Raw genomic sequence first — 18,894 nt, 5'->3', positions numbered from 1 at the left:
TTTCTCCCCTTCTCCGTGCAGTGAGCTACCAACCATGGAGACAGCACAACCCACCCTGAGGTTATTTAACCATGCTCATTTCAAACATTTTACCAGGAAATAGGTGGAGGCTGTCACCTGCAGTGCTGCTCAGCCTGCATTCACCCTTGTTCGTTACACACAGAGCAACCCAAGCGATGTCAGAGCAGGCAGGTGACCAGCTTGAACTCTGTGGAGTCAAACCCAAACCACAGCTCAAAATCATCTCTGCTGTTCATGTTCCTTTATTGTGGGTGCTGGTACCCATCACCCTGACCAGCTGCCATGCATACTGATTGGCAAAAAAGCAGCTATTGCAGCTTTGTGTTCTCAAATCAAGGCCATACCATGGGTTTCACCACCTCTGTCCTAGACAATGCAAAGAGGAGCCCCAAATTCTACAGGCGAAGATTTGTGCGATCGTGGTACTTCTGGTACGGGTCATCCAGGTACCAATTCCTTCTCTTCCAGAAGGAAGTGGTCATTTTATCCAGGAGCTTACACTGCGTCCTAGTGCACAGCATCAGCTCTCTCAAACGCTTCTTCCGGGCAGCTGACTTCTTCCACAGTTTCTTCTTATAACCAGCCTGGCAGAGGACAATAGAGAGAAGGTGATCACTGCAAACACGCCCCATGGAACGCTATGAGCCAACGAGGAGAAACTCTCCACTGCAGGAAGGCAGGACTCACAGATTCAGACTGCATCAGGTTGGAAGGGACCCTCAAAAGTCATCTAGTCCAACCCCTGCAGTCAGCAGGGACATCTCTAACCAGAGCTAACTTCCATGTTAGCTATCACCCTGCAGCAGCAGTAAAGGATTAACCCTTGACTGTACAAGGAGCCTTACCCTTCTCCTAACCCAGAGGCCATTGTGCAGCCGGAGGAATCTCTTCACCACAGACTTTACACTTTTCCTCTTCCCCTTCCGCAGGCTACAGTAAGTCAGAGGCCGTGCTGGCTGCTGAAGGATGCTTGGAAGCAGAGATGTGACACTAAAAACACCCACAGAACAAAGAGGGGAAAAGGAGCAGAACAGCAATGACACATCTGCTTCTAATCACTGGCTTCCTCACAGCAAGAGAAATCAGAGATGGTTGTGAAGCGCTAGTGGCAGAAGTGTTAACAAGCCTAGTGGTGGACCTGGCAGTGCTGGACTGTTCCATTCCATGTGTATGTGCCAAGGCTCACTGCACTGCCTACTCCAATCAAAATTAATCTCAAAAGTCACCATTCCACACAGAGCAGCTTTGTTTTCATCTTCTAAAAGTAGTTAAACAAAAGCAAGTATTGAGCTGTTACAAGCATTAGAAAAATACCTTTGGAATATGAATAATCGGAAAGTTTTGTGTGAAGCCTGTTCCGCTTTACACTCTCCGGGATTGGGAGGCTTAGAGCTAAAACTTTCGTTAGAGCAAAAAGCAAACCAAGCTCCTATAAACCCTTAAAGAGGTTTACGTCAACCCCCTTTAAGCTTGCTTTGCAAAAAGCGCCGCGCAGACTGTACCTGCAGAGGGCCGAGGCGGTACCTCTCCCGGGCAGGTTCCCCCAGGGCAGTCGCGGTTTCCACAGCGGGGCCACCGTTGTCCGCACATGCCCGACGTAGCGAGCGGAGAGGCCGGAGACAGCGGGCCGTGAGCCGAGGCAGCGGGCGGCCCAGGGGGCCCAGCGGCCCAGGATCCCTGCGGAGAACCAGAGCCTCAGGAGCCGCCCCACAGCGCCGCCTTCCGCCCCCATCTGCCAGGCGGCCCCCGCCGCCCCGACATGGCCGCCCCGCGCCCCTCACCTGCCACGGTTCCGCGCGCTGCGGCGGCCGCCATCTTTCCGCGCGAGTGCGCACGCGCTACGGCAGCTGGCGAAGGTCACGCTGCACCGGGGCGGGACAGAGCAGAGCGCGGTGGAGGCGTGCCACCCACGGCGGGGTCATGCGTGGCGCAGCTCTTACTGCCCCGCCCTTGCTGCACTGTACCCCGCTGTCCGTTCAGCCTTGTATCCCGCCGTAAGGCCGATGACAACAGATTTCTACCACGGAGGGTCCCGCATAGCTCCGCTAGGGCCGCCTCGGGGGCAGTGTCACTCTGCGGCGCATACACCACTGTGGCCGGCCCGCCTCGGGAACGCGCCGGCAGCAGCAGGACGCAGTACTTGCACCCCCCCCGCCCTGCTCCACTCTGATTGGGCGCGCTGCCCGTCGGTCTCCGCCACGAGCGGCCACGCCCCGGCGGACCGGAAGCCCGCACAGCCGCCGCGCGTGCGCGCCGCGCTTCACTCGCCGTGGAGGGACGGAGGCAGGCGGCACTGGCAGTCACCTCGCACAGCGCCTTCCCGCAGCCTGTCCCCGGCCGCCGCCGGCTCTCAGGCCATGCTGCGGGCGTGTCACCGAGCGGGCGTCACCGTGGCCGCGCAGGTGAGCAGGGCGCGGGGAGCGCGCAGCCCAGGAGAAGCCCTCGAACCGACCTCGCTGTTGCTTGCCCGGGGCCGCTGAGGCCTGCCCAAGCACCCGGCAGGGACCGGGTGCCGTTGGGTCTGCGGGCAGAGGCGAGCGGAGACGGCGCGATGCTGAGGAGTTCGAGGCGCGTCCTCTAATCGTGGCTCCGTCTTCTCTGAATGACTCTGCACGCCTGAGCCGTGATTGGCTGCTGGCCTTTGATGGTCTGCCGTAACCACCAACAGCGCGCCTGTGCTGGCGGGGACTTCGGGCTGGTGGGCCGGGTGTACTACGGGTGCCGGCGCAGCTACGCGCAGCGGATCGGCTCCCGTCCGCAAGACATGCTGGTCCTTGCAGTGCGCGGGGCTGCGGGGCGCGCCGCGCGGCATGCTGGGAGCTGTAGTGTCCCTCAACCGTCATCCGCCATCTCCGGGCCTGCTGCCGCCTCCCGCCTCTCGGCCTCTGGGCAGCGCCGGGGAACGGAGGGCGCCACGTGGACTAGCGGCAGGGCTTGCTGGTGGCACAAGACCAGCCTGCTCCTCGGCGGCGGGGCGGCCGGGCACGCTCACCGACGGAGAACGACGTGACCTTGGCCTTCCCCGCTGCGGGCCTCCCGTGTGCCGGCTCGGCCTGCCACGCCCGGTGTGTCACAGCTCGGCCGTTTTGAGCCTAGCGGGTCCGACCGCCCGGCCGTGTCCTCAGCGACAAGGGTACTGGTACACGGTGATGAATAGTGCCGGCCTTCAGGTGTGAGCAGCTCTGTGGTACGGAGGGGCCATAACAGAGCTCCTTAAGCCCTCACCGTTACGTTCAGAAAGGAAAGAACATGTTTGCTGGCCCTTTAGCCTTCCTTAGCGGCAGAGATTGGGATGATGCTGTACTATGGAGTCTTTTTAAAGCAGTTGTCCCAACTTTAAGAAGCTATAAGGATTTGTATATAGGCGAGAGTGACTACTCTTGTAAGGCCAAAACTTGTATTTAAGGTGTCTGCTTAATGGTAATAAAAATTACTTGGTCAGGTCACTTTTAGATTTTACAGCACATTCCAGTGTTCCTGACCCTGTTTACATGGTTCAGTAAAGGAAAAGGATGACAACAACTCCACACAATGTTCTAGGCTTTGGGCAGGGTGTCTGGAAAGCTGCCCAGTAGGGAAAGACCTGGAGGTGTTGGTCAACAGTGACCAGTGTATGCCCATGTGGCCAAGAAGGCCACCAGCATCCTGCCCTGGATCAGCAGTTGTGTGGCCAGCATGACTATGGCAAGGGTTGTCCCCTTGTACTGGACCCTAGTGAGGCCTTCACTGTACAAGAAAGACACCGAGGGGCTGGAGGAGGGGCAGAGAAAGGCAATGAAGGGTCCAGAGGACAGGGCTTGTGAGGAGCAGCTGAAGGAACTGGGGTTATTTGGAGAAGAGGACGCGAGGGCAGACCTCACTACTCTCTAGAACTCTGTGAAAGGAGTTTGGAATGAAGTGGGGGTTGGTCTCCTCTCCTTGGATAAAAAGTGATAGGAGAAGAGGTCCTCAAGTCGTGCCAGGGGATGTTTAGGTTGGATATTTGGAAAAAAATTGTCACTGAAAGGGTTGTAGAGCTTAAGAACAATGTGCCCAGGGAAGTGCTGGATGTAGATGTGGTGCCTAGGGACAAGTTCTAGGGGTGGACATAGCAGGTAATGATTGGGCTTATCTTAAAGGTCATTTCCAACCTAAAGAATTCCATGGTCCTGTAATTCAAAGCTGTGCATTCAGCCCCACTGGCTCTGTATCTGTGAGGTACCCACTTGAAGCTAGCAGCCTTCTGGTCTGCAGCAGCATGGGTTTCCTCTGCTGGAGTGAGCCCTGTGCCAGATCATCTGATGCTGGCTAATGGAAGGCCCTGGGTTTGCAGGCCTGTGGAAACTTTGAGGTTGGAGGTGAGAGGACAGAAGGGAGGTATTGGCAAATGTTTATCTGTCAGGGCTGTTGTGCATCCTGAAAAGAATGCCTCTGGAATGATTGCACAGGGCTGGACAAAGCACAGAGCTTTGCAGCTTGAGCCTGTCTTCAGTCTCTAAACACTGAGTGGAAGAAGTGTGTAAGCACAGAGGTACCACAGCACTGTGATGTTTGTTGTCTGCTTTTGTTGTCTTCAGAAAAATCCTTTCCCTCCTTCATTCCTGTTGGTAATTCCTAACAAGAGTGAATGCAGTGAGATTTAGTTTGGGCAATGAAATAGTTTTTTATATATTTAGCTTTTGTTTCACATTGAGAGGACTCTGTGGCATACCATAGTTATGCACATGAAGACTGGTGCTGGTCCCGTGGACCTTCAGCAGCTACAGCTTGTGTCTTTCTGAGTGACAGAGCCAGAAAGTGGGAATGACAGCCAAGGGTCTGAGTTACAGTGCTTGCTTTGCAGGACTGTGGGCTCTAAGCAAGAAGTGCTGACCTGATCTGAGGTGATACCAGGTCATTTTTGCACAAGTAGCAACATCTCTCATCCTGGAGGTGAGCCACTCTGGCTGTTCAGAGGCTGTCAGCAGCAGTGATTTGTTCCCTGCTCCATCTGCAGTGATCCCTAGGCAGCCACAGTGACACAGTTTTTATATCTTACTCTCTGTCTTCGATTTTCTCTTCTTTACTTTTCCAGTGCTCTCTCTTCACAGGAGGCTGGGTGCATCTCAGAGAATGATACAATTATGCTGGTTGGAAAAGCCCTCTAAGATCATCAAGTCCAACCATGTCCCTAGCACCACCATGGCTATTAAACCATGTCCCCATGTGCCACATCCATGCATTTCTTGAACACCTCCAGGGATGGGGCCTCCACCACCTCACGCTGTATTTAGGAGTGTCCCTGTTCAGTTAGCTAAAGCTCAGGCCAGAGCCTCAGCCTTGCCCTGCAGACCTGATGGTGCCATAGTTAGAGGGAGAGTGACAGCAGCCTGCTGCTGCCTTGCTGTTCAGCTAGGGGAATGGATTGCTTTGCTTTGACACAATCCAAAGAGAGACCTGTTGGTCTTCTAACATGTTAGGAGCAGCAAGTTGTAACAACTCCAGAGAATGGAGAGCAGCCCTTCCTCCATGTGTGTTACCAGTGACGCAATTACTGGAAACAGCTTCAACAGTTCAGCTTTTATGCTCTGGATAGCAGAGGGGCTTTTGAGGGGTCAGTGGTGTGAAGTCTGCTCTTGGGTCAGCTGATCTTTTGAGGCCCCTTCCAATCTGGGCTGTTCTACCACTAGCCAAATCCTTACTTTTATCTGTTGTTCATCCAGCTGAGAGCCCCCAAACCACAGGCACTGTCTGTGATGCTGGACCCTGACAACAGGCTACAGGCAGCAGTGGCAGCCAGAACTAAACCCCAACCAAGTCTCCACTAACTCCTTCTTTCAAGGTGCTGCAACAGCTGGAAATTCCTGCACCTGGCCAGAGGAACAACCACCAAAAGGCTTTAAGTACTAACATTTTATGAGCAGAGGCCCAAGTCTAAATGTTCTCCTCCCCACACAAACACCCCACCACCTCCAGAAGCCACTCTGAGAAAAGCAGGGTTTTGAAGAAGCATTGCTCTCGCTTGGCCATCAGAATAATAATGCTCATATTTGCTGTATCACCATAATTTGCACATTTACAGGTAGTTTCTAATGCCCCCTTTGCATAATTTCCAGGAGCTTGTCCTTTTTCAGGCCTCTGTTGTTTATTTGTAGCAATGCCTCAAAGGGTGTGGAAGGATGTGTGTCATTTGTTCCATCTAATTTCTTAAATGTTCATTATTTTACATTCGCAATCTATTAATCAGGAGAATTACTTTGCAGGGCACATCAAACCTTCACTCTAGTTAACATTAAGAGCCTCAGACTCCAGCTCTGGAGGTTCTCCTGAACTCTCAGGGCAGGACATCATTAAAGCAACAAAACCTGCCTTGCAGGCTTCTACCTCTCACCTACTTCGACCAACCAGACGCAGGGCACAGCGCTCTGCCTGCATTCAGTCCCAGCTAAACCTCTCCTAGTCACCAGGATCAAGCATCATTACTGCTGGCCAGTGACAAACAGAGGGGCAGCTCACCAGAGGCAGAGGGATGGAGAGCTAGTGAGAGCTCTCAACTTGCTGCCCTGAGGCAAGCCACGAATGATGCACCAGGACACTCTGTGGAAATCAAGGAGAGTTGGCACAAAGGAGGACAGGGCCAGCCCAGCTGAAGTGCCTCTATGCAAATGCACACAGCCTGGGCAACAAACAGGATGAATTAAGGGCACTGTGCTGCTGGGATGCCATGACATAGTGGCTATTACTGAAACTTGGTGGGATGATTCCCATGACTGGAATAGGGATAGATGGGTACAAGCTCTTTAGGAAGGATAAGCAGGGAAGGAGAGGAGGAGGTGTTGCCCTCTATGTCAGTGACCAGCTGGAATCGGTGGAGCTCCACCTGGGGAAGGCTGAGGAGCTGGTTGAGAGTGTATGGGTTAAAATGAAAGGCAAGACAGGGGAAGGAGATGTTACTGTAGGGGTCTGCTACAAGCCACCTGACCAGCAGAGCCAAGCAGATGAGGCCCTCCACAGGCAAATAGAAGCAGCTTCCAGGTCACAAGCCCTGGTCCTCATGGGTGATTTCAACCACCCTGACATCTGCTGGAAGGACAACACAGCAAGGCACCAGCAATCCAGGATGTTCCTGGATTGCACAGATGACAACTTCCTCCTCCAAATGGTAGAGGAACCAACAAGAAAAGTGCTATGCTGGACCTTGTTCTCACCAACAGGGAAGGGCTGGTAACCAATGTGAGGCTCAGAGACAGCCTTGGCTGCCATGAAGTGACCATGAAGCAGTTGAATTTAAGATCCTCAGGGCAACCAGAAGGACATATTCTAAGCTTACGACCCTAGACTTCAGGCGTGCAGACTTTGATGGCTTCAGGGATCTGCTGGCCAAAGTGTCGTGGGACAAAGCCCTAGAGGGAAGAGGGGCCCAGGACAGCTGGTCAGTATTCAAGGACCACCTCCTCTGTGTCCAGGAGCAATGTATCCCAACAAAGAGAAAAGCAGGGAAGAATGCTAGGAGGCCTGCCTGGATAAGCAAGGAGCTGCTGGACACGCTATCACTTAAAAGGAAGCTCTACAAGGAGTGGAGGAAAGGGCAGCTGGAATGGGGGCAGGTAAGGAAGCTGCCCGAGCAGCAAGAGACCTGCTTAGGAAAGCCAAAGCACAGCTTGAATTGAATCTAGCCAGGGAGGTCAAAGGGAACACTAAGAATTTCTACAGGTATATTAATGGTAAAAAGAAGCCTAGGGAAGGTGTGGGCCCCCTCAGAAAGGAAACAGGTGAAATGGTCACAAGGGACCTGGAAAAGGCTGAGGTTCTCAAGGACTTCTTTACCTCAGTCTTCACTGCAAGGGCCTCCAGCCACACTCCTGGAATAGTCATGGAAGCTGATGGCAAGAACCAGAAGGAAGAACTGCCCATCATAAGTGAAGATCAGGTTGGTGATCACCTGAAGAACCTGAAAGTGTTCAAGTCCATGGGACCCGAGGGGATACACCCACAGGTACAGAGAGAACTGGCAGAGGAGGTTGCTGAACCTCTCTCTAGTATATTCCAAAAGTCCTGGCAGTCTGGGGAAGTCCCCACTGACTGGAAAAGGGGAAACATTACTCCCATTTTCAAAAAGGGGAAGAAGGAAGAACCAGGGAACTCCAGGCCAGTCAGTCTCACCTCTGTGCCTGGTAAGATCATGGAGCAGATTCTCCTGGAGGCACTACTGAGACAGAAGAATAATGAAGAGGTGATTGGGTACAGTCAGCATGGGTTTACCAAGGGCAAATCCTGCCTGACAAACCTGGTGGCCTTCTGTGACAAGGTCACAACATTAGTAGGTGAGGGGAGAGCAACTGATGGCATTGACCTGGACCTGAGCAAAGCCTTCCACACTGTCCCACACCATCTCCTGGTCTCCAAACTGGTGACACATGGGTTTGATGGGTGGACCACGAGATGGATAAAGAACTGGCTTGATGGCTGCACCCAAAGAGTGGCTGTCAATGGCTCCATGTCCCAGTGGAGGCCAGGGACAAGTGGAGTCCCTCAGGGCTCAGTCCTGGGACCAGTCTTGTTCAACATCTTTGTTGGTGCCATGGACAGAGGCATTGAGTGCACCCTCAGCAAGTTTGCTGATGACACCAAGCTGTGTGGTGCAGCAGACAGGCTGGAGGAAAGGGATCCATCCAGAGGGACTTGGACAGGCTACAGAGCTGAGCACAAGCCAGCCTCATGAGGTTCAACAAGACCAAGTGCAAGGTCCTGCAGCTGGGTCAAGGAAATTCCAAGAACAAATCCAGGCTGGACAGGGACTGGCTGGAGAGCAGCCCTGAGGAGAGGGACTTGGGGGTGCTGGGGGATGAGAAGCTCACCAGGAGCTGTCAATGTGCACTTGCAGCCCAGAAAGCCAACCAGAGCCTGGGCTGCATCAGGAGAAGTGTGGCCAGCAGGTCAAGGGAGGTGATTCTCCCCCTCTGCTCAGCTCTGCTGAGACCCCACCTGGAGTACTGCATCCAGTTCTGGAGCCCCTATTACAAGAGGGATCTGGACATGCTGGAAGGTGTCCAGAGAAGGGCCATGAGGATGATCAGAGGGCTGGAGCTGCTCTGCTATGAGGAGAGACTGAAAGAGTTGGGGCTGTTCAGTCTGGAGAAGAGAAGGCTCTGAAGTGACCTTATTGTGGCCTTTCAATATCTGAAGGGGGCTCCAAGAAAGCTGGGGAGGGACTTTTTAGTCTGTCAGGTAGTGACAGGACTGGGGGGAATGGAATAAAGCTGGAAGTGGGGAGATTCAGGCTGGATGTGAGGAAGAAGTTCTTCCCCATGAGAGTGGTGAGAGCCTGGAATGGGTTGTCCGGGGAGGTGGTTGAGGCTCCATCCCTGGAGGTGTTTGCAGCCAGGCTGGATGAGGCTCTGGCCAGCCTGCTGTAGTGTGAGGTGTCCCTGCCCATGGCAGGGGGGTTGGAACTGGATGATCCTTGTGGTCCCTTCCAACCCTGACTGATTCTAAGATTCTATGATTCTATGATCCTGACCCAGAATCTGCACAGAATGAAGCCTGCAAGGCACACAGAGTGCTTTCTGGGTTGAGCTGTGTGCAGATGTCTGTTGCTTCTCCCATGCTTCATTTTGTAACAGGGACCTGTTGAGAGTCAGCAGCATGTCCAGCAGTTGATGACAAATGATTTAAGAGGCTTTGGTTAGTGAAGTTTCCTGTGACGGGGCCAGTGAAACCTGGGTGTGTGCTGCTGGACAGTCAAGTCTGATACAGAATGCATTTAATAGTTCATCTGTCCATCAGAAACCAGAGCACAAGCAGGGCTGGGGGGCCCAGGGGTAGGAGCACGTTTCCTGCTTCTGTGCATGTAGTCCTGTTACTAATGAAGAAATTCTGGCTGCTGTACTGGAGAGAGTATAGGTCAGTGCTCCTACTGCTTCCCTCTGCTGCTGGACAAGGATGGGACCTGAACCACAGGATTTGTGCTTGTTCCTGTCCTGTACCAAGGAACTCACCCCTGGGGACCTGGTGTAGGGAAACAGCTCCCAGTTTGCTATTTGAAAGAAAAGTTTCCAGTTGGCCAAAATACCTCAGCTGTGGGAAAAGTTCCTTCTGTGCCGTGTACTCTCATTTCCTGTTGGTCCTGTGCTCCTCTTTTTGCAATTCCCATGTGAGGAATCAAGAAACACCTGAGTGTGACCACATTTCTCCTTCTGTAGGCTGGAGCAATTAACCAGGCTTTTGGTGAATCTTAGCTGAAACCCAAAGAAGATGAAGTTGGGCAGTGTGGGTTTTGTTAAGTAGAATATAATGAAATCTTCCTCTTCACATAGCTTCACATAGCAATTTAATTTCTATTACAATCCAATGTCTACCTGGAAAGGAATACAATGTTAATTCTTTTAAAGAAGAAGTCTTGGTGTTGAAGCTGAAGGAGAGCTGCTTGTGTGTCTTCAGAAATAAAAACAGTTTCAAGGATTAGCAGTTTTAGCAGTTTTGAGGACTGAAGCAGCCACTGCTGTCTTCTGCACTGCTCACAGCTGAGCTTTCCTAGTGCATGAGCAATTTGCCCTTGTGGCCAAAAGGCCAAAGGCATCCCGGGTGGATTAGAAGGGCTGTGGTGAGTAGGTCAGAGAGGTTCTCCTGCCCCTCTGCTCTGCCCTGGTGAGGCCACATCTGGAATATTGTGTCCAGTTCTGGCCCCTCAGGTCAAGAAGGATGTCAGGGAAGTACTTGAGAGAGTCCATCGCAGAGCCACAGAGCTGCTGCAGGCAGTGGAACATCTCCTGTGAGGCCAGGAGGAGGGAGCTGGGGCTTGGAGCTGGGAGCAGAGGAGCCTGAGGGCTGCCCTCATTGCTGGGGTTAAAGATGTGCAGGGCTGGAGCCAGGCTCTGCTCAGGGATGGCCAAGGACAGCAGAAGGGGCACTGGGGGCAAGCTGGAGCAGAGGAGGTGCCGTGGGAACAGGAGGGAAAACTTTGTCCCTGTGAGGGTGCTGGAGGCCTGGAGCAGGCTCCCCAGAGAGGTTGTGGAGTCTCCTTCTCTGGAGACTTTCCAACCCCTCCTGGATGTGTTCTGTGTGCCCTGCCCTGGGTGCCCTGCTCTGGCAGGGGGTTGGACTGGATGAGCTCTGGAGGTCCCTTCCCACCCCTCGTGTTCTGCCATTCTGTGATTGTTGAAGAGGATTCCAGTTGTGCTGCCCAAAGTGGAGGTCAGGAACACAGAGAAACTAAATGCACAGAGTTGGGGTGGGTTTAGTTTTCTCTTTTCCAAACCACCTGATTGTTTCTTGGGATGCCCTTTAACCTGCAAGCTGTGTGGGCAAACTCTTCTTCACTTGGGGAAAAGAGAGCCCAGTGTCACTGTGAGTGCCAGCTGCTGCTGTGCAGGAGGTGGCACAGTTGGTGAGGAGAGGTTTCAGTGTTTCAGTGCTTAACTTTTGCCTCCTCCGCCTCTTGCAGAGCAGCCGGTGTGGGAGAGTGGTGCTGCGCCCAGCACAGCTGTACCGTGGCTATGCCACCCACTCTGGAGAGTCTGGGTACGTAGAGGGGCTTGGCAGGGGTGGGACTGCTTCCTCTGCTCCTTTCTTCAGGAGGGACTCTGCTCCTTAGCCTCCTGTGAGAGGGGACTGGGGGGAGGGAGGGAGTTTTATTTCTTGATTTTTCATAGCTGTTATCTTGTGGCTTGGTGTGTCCCTTGTTTGGGTTCATTAAAATGAAGCTGATGGTGGCAGGTTGTGAGCTGCCATCTTTGGGTTAGCCATGAGGTAGTGCAGTACCAGGGGCTGGCTGTGTTGGCAGGCTCTGGAGCAGAGCAGCCATTCCAATGTCAGCTGGAGCCTGCCATGCTGCTGTGTTTGGGTGCTAGCAGTGCCCTGACTCTCTCTCCTTCCCCTCAGGGTCTCCGTGGGCAAGGCCATCGGCACAGGGCTGCTGCTGGTGGGCGGCGGTGTGGGCGGCACGGTGCTGTATGCCAGCTACGACCCAGGGTTCCGTGACAGCATGGAGAAGGCTCTGCCCTACTCCCAGAGGCTCTTCGAGGTGGCCCTCGGCCCTGCAGCCCCCAGCGCACCGCAGGGCACCCCCTGGCCCAAGAGACCTGTGAGTGTTCCATTGCCACCCTGCCCTCCCTGGTCCCTGCGGGTAAAGACAGCATCAGCTCCTGGCTGCCCCTGCCTGATGAGTTCTAATTAATTTTAAGAGGAAGGTTTAGGAGCCTGGAGCTGAGGTAGTGCTGCGTGCTGCTCACACGTTGCCCATTACCTTTGGAGAGCTGCTAATTGAAAAAGTTCCTTCGGAACTAAAACTCAAGGCACAGAGTCGTGTGGCCTGGCTGCTGTTCTCAGCTGTACCTCCAGGTTCCTATTTCTGTTGCAGCTGTCTGGGCACAGCAGTGTTGTTCCCTGTTGGGATGGACTGGATGAGGCTGCTGGGGAGACTGATAGTGGCTTTGTTTTTTGAAGGCGCAGCACGGGCCGCTGAAGATCTCTTCTGTAGAAGAAGTAATGAAGGAGTCTAAACAGCCTGCTACCAAATCCCAGCTGAGCAAACCAGAAGCTGCTGCTCCTTCAGAGGACAAAGAAGGTAACCTTACAGAATGTGACATTGAGGGAAGCCAAACAGTGAATGATCCCTTAGATCACACATCCTTGGGTAGGTTCAGTCCTTTGGAGTGGTTGAGATGGAGTCTGTTGTACTTTCATGGAGTTAATGGTGTTTAATATCACGAGAAAATGTGTCTGAAATGGCTTTTTTGGCTCTCTTTTTGGGGAGGCTCTTTGATGGAATGTTACCTAACACAACCAACCTGACCTCAGAGTGCCTGCAGAAGGCCTGCACGAGTTGCTGCCCTGTTGCTTCACATAGCCAAGTTGCAGGAAACAGTCAAAAGTGTGAGAGGACCAAGGCAGAGATTTCAGAACCATGCTACTGAGAATGAGGCACCTTGGACCGTTGTGACCATCTGCTTCAGTCCCCACCCCACAGCATTACAACCAAAGCAGATCAGAAGCTTTTACAAGCTGCAGACACCCATGGGCAGGGTCTGCAAGGACACTGCAGCAGCAGCAGACCGTGGACAGTGCACAAGGAGGCAGTGAGTGCTTGTAGCAGGCAGCTCTGCCCAGGGGCACCGAGGTGCCCCTCTGTCCCTCACAGGGACTCACCAGAGGTCTGTTGTCTGCCAGGAGCAAAGCTCTTGAGATGCTGCCGGGAGGTGCCACAACTTGTCTGGAGCACAGACTAATTTCCAGTGCTGCTCTTCCACATGAGCACAAATGGCACTGCAGGCTGGAACCTGGGCAGGACCCAGGATGACTTCCACAGCCCTGGGAGTGCAGCTGAAAAGTCTCAGTGCTGAAGCTGTTTTTGCTTCCATAGCAGCTGGAGGAAAGGGCACAGCCAGAATTAGATGGCTGGTGCAGATCAGCTTCTGGATTCAAGGCTGGTGCCTTCGTGAGGTCTTTGGCTAACAGTGGGATGTTCTTCATAGACTAGAGTCCTTGGGGACGAATGGAATCCACCTGTCTAGAAGTGGCTAGAAACAGGCTATTGGGGAAACAAGGCTTTAAACTGAAAGACTTGGGCTGAGGTTCAAAGTGGTACCCCTCAGACCACTGCAGCTGACTGGAGAGTAAGCCAGGCTGAGCAGAGCAGCTACAGGTGTTCTTTGGCTGCTTCCCAAGACAAGAACCAGGAGACAGTCACCTCGAGCTTACATTTGCCAATGCAGACAACCTAGGGAACTGCAGGAGGAACTGCAGCTTTGTGTCCAGAAAAAGCTTTCGTGGAAGTAACTGAAAGCTGGTGGGACAGCTCCCATGGCTGGAGGGCAGAGGGATGGCTGCAGGCTGTCCCATAGAGACAGGCAATGAAGAGGAAGTGGACGAGCTGCACTCTGTGTTAAGGAGAACCTGAATGCAGAGTTGTCAACTGCAGTGATTGTGGAAGCCACATGGAATGCCTCTGGGTCAGGATCAGAAGGGTCATCTCCAAGGGGGATATTGCAGCATCTGCTACCAGCCTCCAAACCAAGACTATAAAGTCAGTGAAGCAATATTTGGGTCACTTAAGCAAGCTTTGGGTCAACAGAGCCTGGTATTTAGGGGTGACTCCGGCTACCCTATTGTTGGAAGAACGATACAGCAGCTCACAGCTCACCTGTCACCCATCAAGTTCCTTGGACATGTGGAGGGCTGCTTCCTCATGCAGCTGTTGGACATGCTGGCCAGGGCTGAGGCACTGCTGACTCACTGCTCACTGACCAAGAGAAGCTGCCCTGTGACACCTCAGGCAGTGATAGCCTGGGCTGCCCTAGTCACAGTGGGGTGGAGTCCTGCTGAGCACCAGAAGGTTAAGACTAAGAGAGTTTAGATTATAGAAGAACTAAGTTCAGCTCTTGGGTTCCAGGCCCTGGAAACAAAAATGGAGGTTGATGCAAATGCAGAGTGAAGGAAGAGTTGATGTGAGTCCTCTGACAGGAGCTCAGCCCTTGCAGATCGAAGGGCCCGGATGTCAGCCACCCAAGGGTGCTGAGAGAGCTGGCTGGCATGGCAGGGCTGCTCTCCATGGTCTCTGAAGAGCTGTGGAGATCAAGGGATATCCCAAAAGACTGGAGGAAGGCTCCTGTTCCAACTAGCAGCCTGCCATGAGTGGGGTCCTCCAGGGATTGATCTTGGCCCAACACCTTCTAGTTACTTCAGAAGTGATTTGAGTGATGGGAACAAGTGTACACTGATGAAGTTTGCTAATGATACCAAGCTGAGTGGGGAAGGGGATGCTTTGTAAGGGAGATGCACCCTGCAGGAGGGCCTGGATGGGCTGGCAGAGTGGCTAACAAGAACTGCATGAAGTTCAGAAAGGACAAGTATGAGTCTGGCTCTGGGGAAAATGTAATCCAGCAACACAGGCTGGGATCTACCCAGCTGGAGAGCAGCCATGTGGAAAAAGACTTGGGAGTCTTGGTGGACAGCAAGCTCAATATGAGTGAGCAGTGAGCTGCAAGGACAAAGAAAGCCAGCAGGATGGTGGGTTGCATCACCAAGGGCTTCACCAGCAGAGATAAAGAAGTCCTTGTCCCACTCAGCACTGGTCAGACCACACCTGGAGCACTGCCTGCAGGTTTGGTTCCTGCTGCAGAAAAAGGATGTGGACAGGCTGGAGAGGGTCCAGGGAAGGGCCAGAGAACGATCAGAAGTTGGCAGCCCTGCGAGGTGAGGAGTGGCTGAGAGAGCTGGGGGTGTTCAGCCTGGAGAAAAAGCACTTGGGAGGCCTCACCACATTCCAGTGTGCAAAGGGTGGCTGCAAAAAGAAAAGGAGATTCTGATCTCTTCCATGACTCCTTTAAAAAGAGGGGTAATGGGTACAAGCTGCTCCTTGGGAAGCTCCAATTGAACTTAGAGGAAAACTTTTCAGAACAAGGACAATCCACCACTGGAATAATTGGAAGTGGTAGAGTCCCCAAGGCTGGACACTTTGAAGGTTTGAGCTGGACAGGGGTTGGGCCATCTTGTCTACACTGTGCTGTCGCAAAGGAAAGTTACACCAGATGATCCTTGAGGTCCTTTCCAGCCTGGCAGTCTGTGATCCTCTGACTGTGCTGCACAGAGAGACATGAGACTCAGCAGGAAGAGAACTTTGGGTGCTGCCATTTACCTTTCCTTCTTTGTGCAAGTGGAAGAAGCTTGGTTTTGGATAATGCCTGAGCTGCTGCAAGGGCAGATGGAGTGGAATTGGCTTAAAGGGGAGCAGCTGTACCTTTGTGTGTGTGTGTGTGTGCCTGTAAGTGATCCCTGCTCGTTGTTTGTCAGGAGAATTCTCTCTCCTGGAGATCAGTGTCCAAATAACAGCTTTGGGCAGAGGCACAGGAGTAAGTCTTGCATGCCTGTGGTTGCTCTGCAGCTCACACTAACTGTTTTTGTTCTGACTGTGCTTGGCAGCAGGCAAGGAGGCAGCACAGATCATCTCCGCCACAGGGGTGGCCGTGTCGGTGCCAGCGCCGGGGATAGAGCCTGAAGAAGGTGAAAAGATCACAGAACACCATGAGCTAACCCCAAGGGCTGTAGCCTCACGTGCAGAAATACTGCTGCTCTGTTGGTATTTGTCAGCTTTTAAAGGCCTGTTTCCTTGTGCCTTCTGCTGAAGGAAATTCCTGTTGTCTGTTGCTGACGTGCTGGGGAGTTGAGCATGCTGGCTGGGGCAGCTTTAGCTGCAGGAGAGTCTGACTATGCTGAGCTGGAGCCACCACAGGACAGTGTGCCTCTCCACTGGGGCCTTTTGACTGCTGTTCAGAACAGCTGGCCAGGGCCCAGGCTGGTCTATGGCTTTGCTCAGAGAGGCTTGCTCCAGGTGCCTGTCTCACAGCTCAGGCTGTGGGAGCACATCCCAAAAGAAGGGAGCCAGCAGCAAGGGAATGCAGTGGGTCACTGAAAGGGGCTGTGGCAGCAGCAGTCTGAGAGCTGGGAGACTGCAGCTCTCCTCTGTCCAGACACAGATTTACTGCTGGGCTGTAGAGAGCTGCCCAGCTCAGTGCTTACTCTCAGAAGCATACTCAGTAGCCTTAGGCTGGGTATGATCCTGGGTCACCCTAACTGACTTCCTAGGCTGGGCTATGATCCTGGGTCACCCTAGCTGCCTTCCTAGGCTGGGCTATGATCCTGGGTCACCCTAGCTGCCTTCCTAGGCTGAGCTATGATCCTGGGTCACCCTAGCTGCCTTCCTAGGCTGAGCTATGATCCTGGGTCACCCTAACTGACTTCCTAGGCTGGGCTATGATCCTGGGTCACCCTAGCTGCCTTCCTAGGCTGAGCTATGATCCTGGGTCACCCTAGCTGCCTTCCTAGGCTGAGCTATGATCCTGGGTCACCCTAGCTGCCTCCCTAGGCTGGGCTATGATCCTGGGTCACCCTAGCTGCCTCCCTAGGCTGGGTTCTCCAAGCATGCCAAAAGAGAACAGTCACTTCCAATCTAAACCTGGTTCCATTAGATGTTTTCCAGTTCTTTGCCTTTCACTTCTGAATCTTGTATATTTTAGTAGCTAGACAAACTCCAATCTGCAGGTGCACCTGAGGTGTCCATGCTGCTGTTCTCAGCTCTAAGGGTCAAGGCTGCCCTTTGTTGTTAGGGGTAGAGCAAAGCTTGGGGTAGTTTCAGCTTGGCTTCTGCAGAAGTCAGGTTTCTAAACAGACCCTGACTGTGCAAATCTGTTCTGGAAAGAAAGTTGCTTCCCTAAAAGTAATCCATATGCTGCTTTGGACTCTTCTGATACAATTAGACTCTTTCTACCTTCTGAACAGGCAAGGAGCAGAAGGTTCCCCATGCCATAAGGGAACGGCCCCCAGAAGAAGTGGCAGCCCGGCTCGCCCAGCAGGACAAGGAGGAGCAGGAGAAGATTGCAGGTGAGTCTGCACTGAGCTGCCCTGGCCCTGGGCTCACAGCTGAGCTGGCTCTAGAGTTTTCAGTTGTTCACACACCTCTGCCTTCTTGTCCCAGTGTCGTGTTGGCAGAACCAGTGGTCTTGAAGCTTCTTCTCCCCACGCAGAAGTAACTGACAATGAAGGAATGATGGACAGTTTGGGACTGGGATGGACCACCTCCCTGCCTGGACAGTTGGGGCAGGCTAGGCTAGACCAGCCCAGCCTAGACCATTTCAGTTGGAAGGGACCTATAGTGATCATCTAAGTGATCATCATTGAGAAGGAAGAACCAGGGAACTCCAGGCCAGTCAGTCTCACCTCTGTGCCTGGTAAGATCATGGAGCAGATCCTCCTGGAGGCACTACTGAGACAGAAGAATAGTGAAGAGGTGATTGGGTACAGTCAGCATGGGTTTACCAAGGGCAAATCCTGCTTGACAAACCTGGTGGCCTTCTGTGACAAGGTCACAACATCAATAGCTGAGGGGAGAGCAACTGATGGCATTGACCTGGACCTGAGCAAAGCCTTCCACACTGTCCCACACCACCTCCTGGTCTCCAAACTGGTGACACATGGGTTTGATGGGTGGACCACGAGATGGATAAAGAACTGGCCTGATGGCTGCACCCAAAGAGTGGCTGTCAATGGCTCCATGTCCCAGTGGAGGCCAGGGACAAGCAGAGTCCCTCAGGGCTCAGTCCTGGGACCAGTCTTGTTCAACATCTTTGTTGGTGCCATGGACAGAGGCATTGAGTGCACCCTCAGCAAGTTTGCTGATGACACCAAGCTGTGTGGTGCAGCAGACAGGCTGGAGGAAAGGGATCCATCCAGAGGGACCTGGACAGGCTACAGAGCTGAGCACAAGCCAACCTCATGAGGTTCAACAAGACCAAGTGCAAGGTCCTGCATCTGGGTCGAGGAAATTCCAAGAACAAATCCAGGCTGGACAGGGACTGGCTGGAGAGCAGCCCTGAGGAGAGGGACTTGGGGGTGCTGGGGGATGAGAAGCTCACCAGGAGCTGTCAATGTGCACTTGCAGCCCAGAAAGCCAACCAGAGCCTGGGCTGCATCAGGAGAAGTGTGGCCAGCAGGTCAAGGGAGGTGATTCTCCCCCTCTGCTCAGCTCTGCTGAGACCCCACCTGGAGTACTGCATCCAGTTCTGGAGCCCCTATTACAAGAGGGATCTGGACATGCTGGAAGGTGTCCAGAGAAGGGCCACCAGGATGATCAGAGGGCTGGAGCACCTCTCCTATGAGGAGAGACTGAAAGAGTTGGGGCTGTTCAGTCTGGAGAAGAGAAGGCTCTGAGGTGACCTTATTGTGGCCTTCCAGTGCCACAAGATGGAGGGGTGCTCCAAGAAAGCTGGGGAGGGACTTTTTAGTCTGTCAGGTAGTGACAGGACTCGGGGGAATGGAATAAAGCTGGAAGTGGGGAGATTCAGGCTGGAAGTGAGGAAGAAGTTCTTCCCCATGAGAGTGGTGAGAGCCTGGAATGGGTTGTCCGGGGAGGTGGTTGGGCTC

The 18,894-nt window shown here is 53.3% G+C and overlaps 2 protein-coding genes across 7 annotated transcripts in view; one reads left to right on the top strand and one right to left on the bottom strand.

Annotated features, from left to right (window-relative positions):
* Positions 1 to 250: 250 nt before the first annotated feature.
* On the bottom strand, positions 251 to 2,059 carry MRPL35 (mitochondrial ribosomal protein L35). The gene is made up of 5 exons (XM_054391410.1): positions 2,043 to 2,059; positions 1,803 to 1,883; positions 1,519 to 1,698; positions 867 to 1,011; positions 251 to 605 (listed from the first exon to the last, which is right to left on the bottom strand). The coding sequence occupies exons 1-5, from the start codon at positions 2,057 to 2,059 to the stop codon at positions 417 to 419; spliced, it is 612 nt and encodes a 203-aa protein (XP_054247385.1). The 3' UTR covers positions 251 to 416.
* A 319-nt stretch (positions 2,060 to 2,378) lies between these two features.
* The window catches only part of IMMT (inner membrane mitochondrial protein), a 29,624-nt gene continuing 13,108 nt past the window's right edge, over positions 2,379 to 18,894 (top strand). The window contains exons 1-7 of one of the 6 annotated variants that reach the window (XM_054391516.1): positions 2,379 to 2,423; positions 11,423 to 11,499; positions 11,860 to 12,061; positions 12,424 to 12,516; positions 13,956 to 13,980; positions 15,898 to 16,019; positions 17,259 to 17,355. In XM_054391516.1, the coding sequence (XP_054247491.1) occupies positions 2,379 to 2,423; positions 11,423 to 11,499; positions 11,860 to 12,061; positions 12,424 to 12,516; positions 13,956 to 13,980; positions 15,898 to 16,019; positions 17,259 to 17,355 (661 nt within the window). Of the gene's footprint in view, positions 2,424 to 11,422; positions 11,500 to 11,859; positions 12,068 to 12,423; positions 12,545 to 13,955; positions 13,981 to 15,897; positions 16,023 to 17,253; positions 17,356 to 18,894 lie in introns of all 6 variants that reach the window. The other 5 variants (XM_054391515.1, XM_054391517.1, XM_054391514.1 and 2 more) reach the window with 5 other exon arrangements.

Source organism: Indicator indicator, chromosome 23, assembly GCF_027791375.1.
Source record: "Indicator indicator isolate 239-I01 chromosome 23, UM_Iind_1.1, whole genome shotgun sequence".
In the NCBI taxonomy this organism is placed as follows: Eukaryota; Metazoa; Chordata; class Aves; order Piciformes; family Indicatoridae; genus Indicator; species Indicator indicator.
Note: the sequence above shows the minus strand (reverse complement) of the source record. Positions and strands in the feature narration are given on the sequence as shown.